The 13,571-nt window shown below is 37.7% G+C and overlaps 1 protein-coding gene across 1 annotated transcript in view; it reads left to right on the top strand.

The window, feature by feature from the left end:
* Positions 1-13,571, top strand: part of PTPRM (protein tyrosine phosphatase receptor type M) — an 849,607-nt gene that overhangs the window by 268,106 nt on the left and 567,930 nt on the right. Inside the window, 1 exon segment of the mRNA XM_079108449.1 lies at positions 13,146-13,417. Coding sequence (XP_078964575.1) covers positions 13,146-13,417 — 272 coding nt within the window.

Below are 13,571 nucleotides of genomic sequence, written 5' to 3'. Positions count from 1 at the left end.
CACACACACACACACACACACATATATATATAATTATTTCACATTTTATTTATCTTTCATCTGTTGAAGGGCACCTAGAGTTTGGTTACATAGTTTAGCTCCTGTGAATTGAGCTACTATAAACATTGATGTGGCTGTGTCACTGTAGTATGCTGATTTTAAGTCCTTTGGATATAAACTGAGGAGTGGGATAACTGGGTCAACTGGTGGTTCCATTCCAAGTTTTCTGAGGAATCTCCATGCTGCTTTTCATGATGGTTGCACCATTTTGCATTCCCACCAACAATGTATGAGTGTTCCTTTTTCCTCACATCCTCGCCAACATTTTTTTTGCTTATATTCTTGATAATTGCCATTCTGACTAAAATGAGATGAAATCTTAGTTTTTTGATTTGCATTTCTCTAATTGCTAGAGATGATGAACATGTTTTCATATATTTGTTGATCAATTATATTTCTTCTCTGTGAAGTGTCTGTTCAGTTCCTTAGCCCATTTATTAATTATTTGGTGGGGTTTTTTTGGCATTAAGTTTTTTGAGTTCTTTATATATCCTGGAGATTAGTGCTCTATCTAAGGTGCATGTGGTAAAGATTTTCTCAATTCTGTAATCTCTCTTTCATGTTATTGATTGTTTCCTTTGCTGAGAAGGAGCTTTTTTAGTTTGAATCCATCCCATTTATTGATTCTTGATTTTACTTCTTGTGCTTTAGGAGTCTTGTTAAAGAAGTCACGTCCTAAGCTGACATGATGAATATTTGGGACTACTTTTCTTCTATCAGGTGTAGGGTCTCTGTTCTAGTGCCTAAACCTTTGATCCATTTTGAGTTGAGTTTTGTACAGAGTGAAAGATAGAGGTTTAATTTCATTTTGCTACATATGGATTTCTAGTTTTCCCAGCACCATTTATTGAAGAGGTTATCTTTTCTCCAATGTATGTTTTTGGAGCCTTGGTCTAGTATGAGATAACCCTATTTGTGTGGGTTTGTCTCTGTCTTCTATTCTGTACCATTGACCTACATGTTTATTTTGGTGGCAATACCATGCCATTTTTGTTCCTATTGCTCTGTAGTATAGTTTAAGGTCTGGTATTGTGCACGTGGCCAAACTTGACTGACTCACTCATGTACCTGCAGCTACCTGTCAGGTCAGTAGAGTCCTGACTGGGGAGGCTGGTCTCCACCCCAGAAGGTTTCCCATCTTCCAAGCGTGAACTGGTTCCCATGGTAGTGAGCATGATTACCTCTTCTCCTTTCTGAAGTGTTAGGTTCATTTATCAGAATTAGGCTTTGTTTATGAATTTACTCAAGAGAATCTTTGTTCTTCCCAAAATTGTCTAACTTATGTACTGCCTTTTAATCTTAATTTGAGAACACCATAGTATTGTGCTTCAGAGAATATACTCCAGTTGACAATCTCCTGAGGTTCGTATTCCATCTGTTCCACTTATTACATGCATCATCTTGATCAAGTGACATCTCTCCACCCCTTAAGAATTCTTGTCTGTAAGCTCATATACATAAAATACTTAGAAGAATGCTTGGCAGGTATTAAAAATCATGTAAGTGTTAGCTATTATTGCTCCTCTTATTAATAGTTTATGTGTGTACCTATTTCACTATAAGAAAGTTATTAATAATTTGTTTTGTAAATAAAATTAACAACTGTTACCATCACCATTAATTGTTATAACATTTGACTCTTGAAATAAAAAATACATTTAAAATCCAACAGAGTTGGTAACATTTCACCATTTAAATCACATTAAGAGATTTTTTTTTCACTCCAATTAGTATTTAGCTGTTGAAGGTAAGTCCAAGTAGCATACCTGGTTTGTATTACTGACTTTGCTAGACTAAATAAAGATGGATGACAGTAACTAATATAATCACATATCTTTGTAATTTCACGGGTACCAGCTATTACCCTTAAGTAGACATTTAGCTATTCCATCTTCCTAGGTGAAATTCAAATACATTTGAATAAAATCCAGGACCAAGGCCAAATTTTGGTATACCTCTGCTTTGTTCTAGGCACTATTTTAAGAAATATTTTACATGAATTATCTCATTTGACTTACAAACACCCTCGTTGAAATGGTGTAATCGTTTCTCCATGTCATATATAGGAAAAAGAGTCAGAGAAGCTTGCTGACTTCTAGGGAACACAGTGAAGAGCTAAGTCAAGATCCAAATACCAGATGATCTAGCTGCAGAGTTCAGTTTTTATCACCAAACTTCCCCGGTCTTGCCCTACTTTGCTTGCCTTAGTCCGTGTCATTCCAAGTATGCACTGCTCCTTTCTGATTTTATAGATGGATTGACTTCAGGTTGAGAGTAATTTTCATAAGGTCACAGAGCTGCTAAGTTTGGTAGGTGAGATTTGCTTCATGGACTCTACTTTTAGAATGCTGAACCCATGAAGGAACTATACCAGAACTTCACAAGCATTGGTATTGAAATTTTTACATGTTTAAAAATGTATTCATATGAAATTTGTATCAGGCATTTGCTTTAATTTAAATATCTTGGTTTAATGGTGAAAAGAAATATTTTACCAGGAATCTCAGCACTAATTGTATTTCTGCTAATGCAGTTTGCTCTTTCGTATCATTTGCTAATTATTTATTGGTATCTTTTTATTATAATTATTAGCACAAGTTAGTTATGCAAAATAATGGGTTTTATTGAGAAATTTTCATACATATACCTTCCAATTAATTAATTTAACAGATTCCTTAAATTCCAGACTTTTTTTTAAACATATTTTTTCAGATGTTGACAGACCTTTATTTTATTCGAAACCAGTACCTCACACATGCTAGGCAAGTGCTCTACCACTAAGCCCAACCCCAGCCCCTTGAGACAGTTTTGGTAACATCCATTTGCTATTGTACCTTCAGTTTCATGTGAACATCAGATTTCCTCTGTTGACTAACCTAGACAACTTCTTTTTCTGTCATCTGATCAAGAAGTTGAAGTCCCTGCATGGTCCTGCATTCAGACCCCAGCTGAGCTAATGAAAAGTCCTTTGTTTTCCTTTTCAGGAGTATGGGGAGCTTTCAACCAGGGATGTTGATAGAACCCTTGGAATTCTTTGGAAAGCTGTTTTATGTGACAAAGGAGGATTTAGCTATCTCTGTTTAAGTACCATTACTATGCATTTATTAAGCTGCAAATGTCAAAGATGATATACTTTTTAAATATTTAAGTTTGGTCTGTATTTTCTCTAAAAGCTCTCTGCATAATTTCTTCTTAAAGCAAGTCATAGTTTAGCTGGTAGACTATCACCAGATATACATGTGGGGAAAAAAATGATCTCAACAGTAATTTGGGGAAGAAATAAGTGGAAGCTTATATTGTGATGGCTTGTGTCGTTCTGAGATTTAGAACAAAAATGAACTCATTTGTAAAGATGTCAATCAGTAAAAAGCTTGAAGTATGGGAAATTAAGCAGTCTCTTAAGAACATTTAAAATAGCCTACCTGTCACTCTTGGATTGTTGTACTTGGGGCTCATTTCCAAGGATATAGTCATTAGCATCATCAGATAGTTAAAAGGTTGTGTTTGCTTTACTCTGTGTTTGTTTTTTTTTTTACTTATAAATTATAAAGCACACAGTATTTTCCAGCTAAGTCACTGAAGCCTTTTATCTAAATGACACACTGTAATACAATTTAGTTCTCGTTTAAGCTTTGCTTCTCTTATAGAAGGAGAACACAATTACTTCTCTAAACAAAATTCTTAGAGGTTCTTCCCTTTCCCTTGAGTCACCTCAGATGCTTCTTTGTCTTTTCAGATAACTGTTTCAAAACTTGTTTCAAAGATCAATTGACAGCCCTGAATCCACAAATTTTACAGCTACTTTGTCATGTTTGTGTGTAAATGTCAGCAAACTCAGTGGATGTGATTTGTTAGTTCTAAGATTTAAAAAAATTTTTCGATGTTGAATACAAAACATGTAAATTATAGTTTATAACTAAACTGTGAAGTCCTTACTGGAGAAATGAGTTCAAGTTTTGTTTACACTTCTCAAAATGCCTGATACAGACTGGGTACTCAGATGAATCCTGTCATAGCTAAAAATGACTAGGAAAGGGGAAAAATATTTCTGTGAACTCAGTACTTTTATGAATAATAATAAAAAATAGGTGTTCAGTGGTGCTGTGAATAATCTGACAATTAAATAAGTTTTGGGCATTTAATATAAATGTCTTTTAGCAAGTATTGCATACACATTGAGGTGTATGAGCCATGAGCACTGTGCTAGTCAGCTTTCCATTACTTTTATGAATACTGGAGACAGTCAACTTATAAAGATGAAAGATTTATTTTGGCTCAGTTTTTTTTTTGGGGGGGGGGGTGGGGTATACTGGGAATTGAATCCAGGGCTCTTTACCACTGAACTAGATTCCCCAGTCCTTTTTATTTTGAGACAGGATCTTGCTAAGTTGCTCAGGCTGACCTTAATTTTGCAATTCTTTTACCTCAGTCTCCTGAGTTGCTAGGATTACAGGGGTGTGCCACCATGTTCAGCTGGCTCACAGTTTTGGAGGTTTCTGTCCATAATTGGTCGGCCTTATTGCCTTGAGTGAGGCAGTGCATCATGGTAGGGACCATGTGACCAGGCAGAATTTCTGGCTTCGTGACCCAAAGAGAAAGAGAGAAAGAGATGCATTCTCATATCTCCTTTATGAGTATGCCCCGAAGACCTAAGTTCCTCTTCCTAGTTTTCACACTCTCCAAATATATACCCAAGGTGGGGACTAAGCCATTGACTCATGGGTCTTTTGGGGTCATTCCAGATCCAAACATACTAAGCACATAGATTGTTGTGGGTTCTCTCAAGGAGAGCAGAATACTGTGTACTAACTATCATGACTTACAAGAATCTTCCTGCCAGGATGTGCCTGTCAAATCCTTTCCCAGTGATACACCAACTGGACTCTAGGGGCAAGAAGGTTGTGCAGCGGGCTCGAGAGCTTTCCCTGGACTTCTGTTTGCCATCTTACTGTATTTTCATTAGCATATCAGGAATGCGGCAAGAATTAGTACACTTAACAAATGATCACATTCAGTAACTGTTGACCCCCACAAGGAAGGCAAGAAAAGAGGGCAAGTTGAAAAGGAGACTTACCATTTGGGAGAAGAAAGAATTGTTTTTCTTCACATTTTATCTCCTAGTGGCTGTGAAATAAGTATTTCATGTTTGCAGGAGGGTGGATTTTTGCAAAGGGCACAGAGGCGGCAATAGCTTAAGAAGGATGCATGACATCTGGTCTGCAGGACGTCACTGGGGCTGTGGAGACTGCTTCAGCTGCTGGCATGAGTGCTAATAAGTGTTTTTAAAGTGATGGTGGCACTTCTCAAGGAGGCTTTGCTCCCTTTGAGCTTTATTCCCCGAGTTAGTTTCCCAATTTCACGAAGTCTCTTTTCAGAGGAGATGTGTTCTTTGGAGCCTTGTCAGCTCTGGCAGACAGAGTGGGAGGAGGAATACAACCTAGTATTTTGACTTGTGGGGGATGGTATCAAATTTAAAAAGACAAATAATAATAATAAGCTTTCTTTCTGAGGAAACAGAGCACAGTGTAGTTCTCTTTGGTTTAGTTGTTGGTGAGGAATTGCAGTTGGTTGTAAAACATTCATGGGATGTGAAGTCAATTATGGGTTATAGCCAGCATTGCTTTATTTATTTATCTTGCAAAATAAATGGAGGGCGAATAGAAAATATGAGTCTGGTGACAGATACACATGGTCAGAAAACAGCGACATATTTTGCTGAAAGTTTTGTGTTTGCATGTGTGTATGTGTGTGTGTGTGTCATGCATAAATATATATACATACATGACATTCCACTTCATACTGGATCACTATGTACAATACATTTTGTACTATGAGTTATAGTTAAAATATTTGAAAAAAATTGGGTTTAAAGCTTTGCCTTTGGAGTTTGAAGGGGAAAGGTTTGAATTCCCCTGGCTGTACTAGACACTTCCCTGGGTCCCTTGGGTAAGTTCACTCTGTTTTCTGTGCCTTTTGTTCTTCAATTGTGGTAAAGATTTATTGAGGCCAAATATATAGGGCACCTGGCTCAGGCACTGGGTAGCACAATTTACCTCTCTGCCTTTTCTCCTCTTTCTTAAGATATATATATATATATATATATATATATATATATATATATATATATTTTTTTTTTTTTTTTTTTTTTTTTTTTTTTTTTTAATGTGGTCTCACTATGTGTCCAGGCTAGCCTAGAATTCCTGGACTCCAGCCATCTTCCTGCCTTAGCCTCCCAAGTAGCTGGGACTACAGGTGCCCTCCAGTGTGCACAGCTTCCAACTCTGCTGACATACGTAGAAGTTTTTCGTACTCTGGCCTTCTGCACATCCTGCATCTCCTCCTGGCCTTGAAGCCAGTTCTTTTCTGTACGCAGAATCTTATGAGACCTTTCTAGTCACCATGATCATTTCTGTCTTGTCTTTGTCCACTTGATTTCCTTGCACCTTCCTCCTTTTCTTATATATCTTTCTTTCATCTTCAAAGGCTCTGTCTTTGAATTACCTTTGTGTTAAGAAACTACAGAACCCCCCCATTTTTGCTTTCAATTTGACTCATCTACTGTTGAAGAAAAATGTATACAAGTGGCCCTCTGTAGACCATTCCATATCCACAGAATGAAGGTATTTGAAAATATTTGAAACATTGCACTTCTACTGAGCATGTACAGACATTTTCTCTTGTCACTATACCTGAACCCTACAAGATAACAGCTATTCACATTTGCATTGCATTAGGCATTTCAGGTTATCTACACATGATATAAAGTGTACAGGAGTTTGGGCCTAAGTTATGTGCGAATACTATGCTATTCAGTATAAGGGATTTGAGCGTCCAGAATTTTGGTATCTGCAGGGCAGCCTGGAGCCAATTCCAGGGAGCTAAGAGGTTCATTTTATGTGGGCACCAGCGTGCTCTATGGCTCTATTGTTTTTCTCTAATGTAAGCTAGTGCTATGCTGTTGTGTGCAGGTCAGAGCTAGCCCATGGTTGTTTGTTCCTGGTCTGTGATCAGTACTGAAATGGACAGCAAATCCTTAGAAAATGTTGGTAGGAATTTGAGAGTATTTTCTGTTCATTTCACTGAATCAAAACAAATTTGGAGCTTGTGTTTTATGTGTTTTTATTTCTTTTTTTAAAGCAATTGATGTTTGTGGAATTTTACTTAAATCTGCTCTGAGATGCAATGGATATTTGTCTAAAAAACTGCCCAATCATAGATGGTTTGAGAAGCGCAGCTCTAGTGAACTAAATTGTTATAACTGGTTTCTGAATAGTTCAGAAGAAGCATAGATGGCCCCATCTACTAGAGTCAGGGTATACATTAGCAGTGATGGAACTTGTAAATATTTTATGGAGGTTTTGGATCCTAAATACACATATTCAAAGGCATGATCATAGAGGAAAAAAATGAAGGCAAAATGGCCAAAGGGAAGGAAAGACCAATGATTTGTGTGCTTTTGTTAGAACTAAGAAGCTTTAAAAATTAGATTTTGTAATGACTTTAAAGTTCATAGCAAACTGCTTCTCCATCAGCTCAAGTGTTGAATAAGAAATGCTTCCTCTTTTGTTTGCATAGTTCTCAAACATAGACTGAGAAATCATGCGGTTTCCACAGCTTCCAAATCTAGAGCTCCCACCACACCAATGCAAATTTTAATGATGGGGTAGAAAGGAATAACTAATCGTATGTAGTTATTACTGCTGTCACAAACAATGATGGAAGATAGTCTAATCAAAAGCATTTGCCAATGGATATGATTAAGCTAAATTTAATTCACCCAAAGATTGGAGAATGTGAGCATTGCATGTTCTCAGAAGAGAGTTTTCCTCTTCGGGGAAACCAAAATAATTATTCTTAAAACCTTCGAAGTCTGCATCTAAAGACTGCCCCCTTTGAAGCTGGCTTCATCAAGTGCAGTTCATTTCATTTGCCTGCAATGTTATATCCTCTACTTATGTACTAGTGACTTAAGGGTGTTTTGTTATCTGAACACAAACAGAATTTCTATGCTAATTTGAATTATGATTGCTTTTACTTCTTTGCCTGGTTGGAGTGCTTTTGGTAGGGAGAGAAAATTGAGGTAAGGAAATAACTACAGAGGGAGACCCAATTACTCTTTGAAAATGCATCTCCTTGCAGTCAAAACATTGAAGTAGAAGATGAAAATTAAACATTCAGCCATATAGGGATATTTTTTAAAAACCACGCTTAATGGTCTAAAATTGAATATCAGTATTTTGAATTCTTTAGTTCTTTAAACATTGGTTGGTGAGTTGACTTTACTTTCATAGCAAATCTATAATAAATTCTAACAATTAAACAGCACCTTTCTCTCCTTCCTGCAATTCCTTTCTACACAACTGTGACTTTCCTGTGGGTCTGGGCTGCTAGACTTTGCTAAACATAAATGTTCACACTTGCTTCTCTAAACTCACTGGATGACAGCAGCGAGCAGAGCACTATCAGGATACACTTGCGGGTGTGGAAATGTCACTTTCTGTATTTTAAAGCTATGAGTTAAGTCCTGATAGCCACAAACTACAATGAAACTATCCTTTCCCCCAAATTCAAGGGCAAGATGGAACTGAATGTTTTGTAATATTGTAATGCTAGTATTCCTGTCATAAAGAAAGGAAATTTTAAAACTACCACTTCCGTGAACTAGGATAGGAACAGGCGGATTGGGAGGTGGACAGGGAGAAACAGAAACAGATGACAAAGAATTGCAGATGATGGCCATAAGCCCTGTGTTTAGTAGGTTTGGGGAACCAAAGTCAACATAATGATGATCATCAGCATTTGTTGAACTTCCGCCTGTACTAAGGGCTGTGTCTACAGTTATCATTAATTGTGGGGGCTGCAAAGCAAAACCAGGATCATTCAGGGAGCAGACCCCAGGGAAAGGTGCTCAGTAAGGAGACTTCCCCTAAAAATTTATGTGTGTTGAGATTACAGTACTGACTAGTTTACAGAACCTTTGGAAAAATAGCTTTGCTAGGATCATAGCATCTTGAGGGTCAGAACAAGTGGAAGAGGAACAGTGCACAGACAATATGTGTTTCTACCAGTGCCACACACGTGTTCTTGAAAAACCTCACACTAATTTCACAGAATCACACTTGACAAAACAGGAAGAAATCTGAGTTGGGGTTGATCACTCAAAACCTAAGCAGCTTTGTAGTCAGAGAAATAAAAATAAAAAGAAGACTGTCTCTAATAAAGTACTGGCCCATCTGGAGCAGAATTCCAGGGACCTTGTCCTTAGCCATAAACCATAGGCTTCAGCTCCTTCCTTCCCTGTTGAGGTTCTTGAATTCTTTCCCTTCTAATGGAGACCATATTCTGCCAGACTTAAAGATATGATCCAAAGTTTGTCTTTATCCTGAACTATTATTCTCTTTCTCTGTTTTTTAAACTGAGGAAGGGAGTTGGGGCTTTAGTTTCCTCATCTGTTCTTTGTGTTTCCTGGGAAGCTGCACTGAGGAATATTTCTTTCTACTTTTGGCCTAAGGGAAGGGAAGGCACATCTTCAGGATATGTTAATAGTGTTTAAATGCCATCATGGATTGATAAAACTTTCCCTTTAATGGAGACAAAATATGCCCTAGTCACTTCACATTTTCAAAAAAATTGCACATGAACTCCAGGGACTTGTGTGTTATAGGGATGCCACTCCTGTTTGCTAATCTGCATTAAAGAAGCATACCTTGTTGCAAAACAGATTATATTCTGAGTCAAACAATGACAAAAAGAAGAAAGTTCTATGCAAATTAGGGTCACTTGATTACAGTAGATACCCCTCTTAAATCAGGTGCATGTTCTAAGACCCACAGTGGATACCTGACATCTTGGATAGCACCAAGTCCTAGAAGCACTTTGATAGTTCAACCGTTCCTTTGTTAGCCTATTTGGCTCCAAGTGACTAATGTGCAAGTAGTGTGTACAGTGTGCATACACTGTACAAGGGGATGCTGCATGTCCTGGGTGGAAAGGAGCCAGACAGCATGGAATTACACCATGCTACTTGCAATGGTGCACAGTTTAAAACTTTTGAATTGTTTATATTTTTTAAAATTTTCATTTAATTTTATGGATCATAGTTGACCATTGGTAACTGAAACCATGGCGAGCAAAAACAGCTGATGAGAAAGGACTGCTATAATTGTAACTTGGATTTTACCTGAATTTCACTTTGACTTCAAACATAAAGTTTTCTGTGTACTTTGGAGAACTCCAATAGCTGACTAGAAGGGCAATTGTGCTGGAATGGAACACAGGGGCTTAAGCATTGTTAAAGCAGGTTGTGAAGCTAGGAAAGCAGTACTTTTGGAAATCCAGGTAATTTCACGAGGAACAACTATAGAAAGTTCCCCAGCTTATGGCAGCATGAAAACAGAGTTTCTTTATCCTGAACTTTATCCAAGCCTTTCCCTGGATATGGGCAAAGCATATTTTTGCCATTCTGTGCATCCTGCCATTATGGTCTCCCCGGGTTGCCCAAGTTTAATTGATGGAAGCATGCTCTTGATGGAGTAGCAGTACAATAAGTTTTGATAATTCAGAGGTGGCCTCAAGGTCCTGTTGTGCCACAGCCTCACCAGTAGGAATGTACATGGTAACTACTTCACAAATCACAGCGCCCCAGATGACAGATTGTGCAATAAATTAGCTCACATTTTACCTAGAGCAGTAAAATATAATCTTTAACTCATATTAAACACCAAAGACCTGCTTCAGATTTGTGATGGTGGTGGCCAACAGTGCATTTTTTAAATTTTCTTCTTCTTTTCTTTTTTATAAAAACTTTGTAGATTGTAGCAACCAAACCATTTCAGTGATTTCTTTCTCTTTTCTTCCATTTGTCTATCTGTCCTTTTCCCCCCCTTTAAACGGATGTCACTGTGTTGCTTAGGCTGGCCTTGAACACCTAGACTTAAGTAATCCTCCTGCATCAGCCTCCTGTTTAGCAAAGACTAGAGGCTATTAAACCTTTCTTAAATCTCTCTTGAAGGTTCTACTTTATTACTGAAATACACATTCCATAGATAACCCTTCCCCTATGAGTTGTGTTCTACCTTTCCATGTGCCTGACGTTCATTTTGAATCATTACCCCATTTTTAAAAAGCTACTATAATTATCCTTCACTGTTGTGAAGAGGTTCTTTTTAAAAAATGTATGTTTAAATGGCATGTGAGGTTATTGAAGTGTGGTAGGGTGAGGAATGAGCTAGAAGCTCAGAGACTCAAAGTCATGGTTTTGCCAGGAACTCATCTTAAAACCACCTGGAAAGCTGCTTCCTAATATCTCTGTGACCTCACACCTATGTATTTAAATGACATTACAACTAGCTTACCCCATTCAGGCGCACTGCAATGATAACAACCATAAACAAGCATAATATAATGCCGATGCCTTAACAGTGGCATTATAATATGTTTGTTTAAAGCCTATTAATATATTTTTTAATTTGCTCCTTATAATATTTTTTCTGGGAAAGGTAATCTTATGTTGCTGTTTGGGAAATAACTGTATGTGGACAAGCTAAAAATTCTACACACTTTTTCTAGTGTGGTATATGTTGCATTGTATATAGCTATATGGAAGTATGCACCGAAACAAATATACACACAAACATGCACAACACCTTGACCACTATGACTCACAATAAGTTTTATAAAGGAAAATACACACACAAACATACTTACATACAACACCTTGACCACTATGACTCACAATGAGGTAGTTTTATAAAGGATATTCAGCTGGGATGAATAGCCTGCTTGTCCAGTAGATATTGGGAGTCCAGCCTCATGTGGGTTTTTTGTTTGTTTTTTCTTTCATTTTTATACTCCAAATGTAGAGCTCCTCCTAAGACTGTTGTTAGTTTTCTTTACCAATAAGAGGAAATAGGACTTATGATAACCTATTTTCCCTTTTTCTAAGAATACTTTGCTTTTATATATTTTATATGGTATATAAAACTCATTTTTTAAAAGTGGCATTTCTGTTGATGCAAGATATATGGAGCTGTCAAGTGCCAGGGTATGTGGAAAGCATAGATCCATCTGGAAACAGTTGAGAACTCATGGGCAGGTTAGTGCTGTGAGCATCAAGATACTTATGGAGACTTCTGAGAATGGTCCTCTTCCAGGGTGGCCATGGTGCATCAGTGTAGTCAGTTCTACACCTTGCTTGGCAAATGCCCCCACTGTCAATAAACCACCTGTTACAGCAGTACCAGAGGGGTGGTGGTGTTGAACTGCAGGAGGGTTATATCACATGGATCCCAAGGAGCATGATAGGGCCAGTAAAGTAGGATCCACAGATTACACAATTTTTTTTTTTTTTTTTTCTTTTTAGTGTTACTGGGATTGAACTCAGGGGTACTTTACCACTGAACTACATCCCCAACCCTTTTAATTGTGAGATAGGGTGTCTAACTTGTGATCCTCCTGCCTCAGCCTCCTGAGTAGCTGCAATTACAAGTGTGTGCCACTACACCTGACCTGTTGTCTCTTTTTAGGTCATATCAGGATGTTAAAGTGGTTGTGCTTACTAAGTGGTGGTACAATTATAGGATAGTGCTGTCTCATAGAACATTTTGAAAAGATTAGAACTTTTCATGTCTGTGCTGCCCAACAGGGTAGGAAGTATTCAGTGGTGGCCATAGAACACATAAAATGCATTCTATAAAATGAAACAAGTGGCAATAGAACATATAAAATGGTTGGGGTGACTGAGGCCCTAAATTTTAGTAGTATGGAATTTAATTTTATTTGGGATGATCCCATGTGGCCAGTGACTACCAGGTTAATCAAAGCAGGTCTACCAACATTATGTTCCATTCTATCTGTTATTTAGGAGACTAACTGCAGTAACATCTTGGGTATTTTCCATTCACTGACCTTGGGGCTGGTAGGCGGGAGCAGGTAGTGTATAAAACAGGTGTAAAAAAGAAACTGGGGTTTTAAGATTTGGTGTGATAGGTGGAATTGCAGTATCCACTCACATGGTGACAGCTTGTCAAAGGTGACCATAAAGTAGTGTTCCAGATTGTAAGTCTCCCTTGATTTTGTTTCTGCAGGCTCTTTCATGCTGGTGAATGCATCTGGGAGACCTGAGGGGCAGAGAGCTCACCTGCTGTTACCTCAGCTTAAGGAAAATGACACCCACTGCATTGATTTTCACTATTTTGTATCCAGCAAGAGTAATTCTGCTCCTGGGTTACTCAATGTCTATGTGAAGGTCAATAACGGACCTTTGGGGAATCCCATCTGGAATATATCTGGAGACCCAACACGTACATGGAACCGGGCAGAACTGGCCATTAGTACATTCTGGCCTAACTTTTATCAGGTATGTGTTTTCTTTCCATTTCATGTTTTGAAGCATCCTCTAATTTCTAAGAATATAAATTGTTTTTATATTAGTATAATCAGAATGTATAAGAAATGGTAGGTTTCTTTTAAAATACCACTGTAATTACCCATGCTTTTTGATTACAAATGTC

Source organism: Sciurus vulgaris (genome assembly GCF_902686455.1).
Source record: "Sciurus vulgaris genome assembly, chromosome: 13".
Lineage (NCBI taxonomy): Eukaryota > Metazoa > Chordata > Mammalia > Rodentia > Sciuridae > Sciurus > Sciurus vulgaris.
This window is presented reverse-complemented; position numbering and strand designations above follow the sequence as displayed.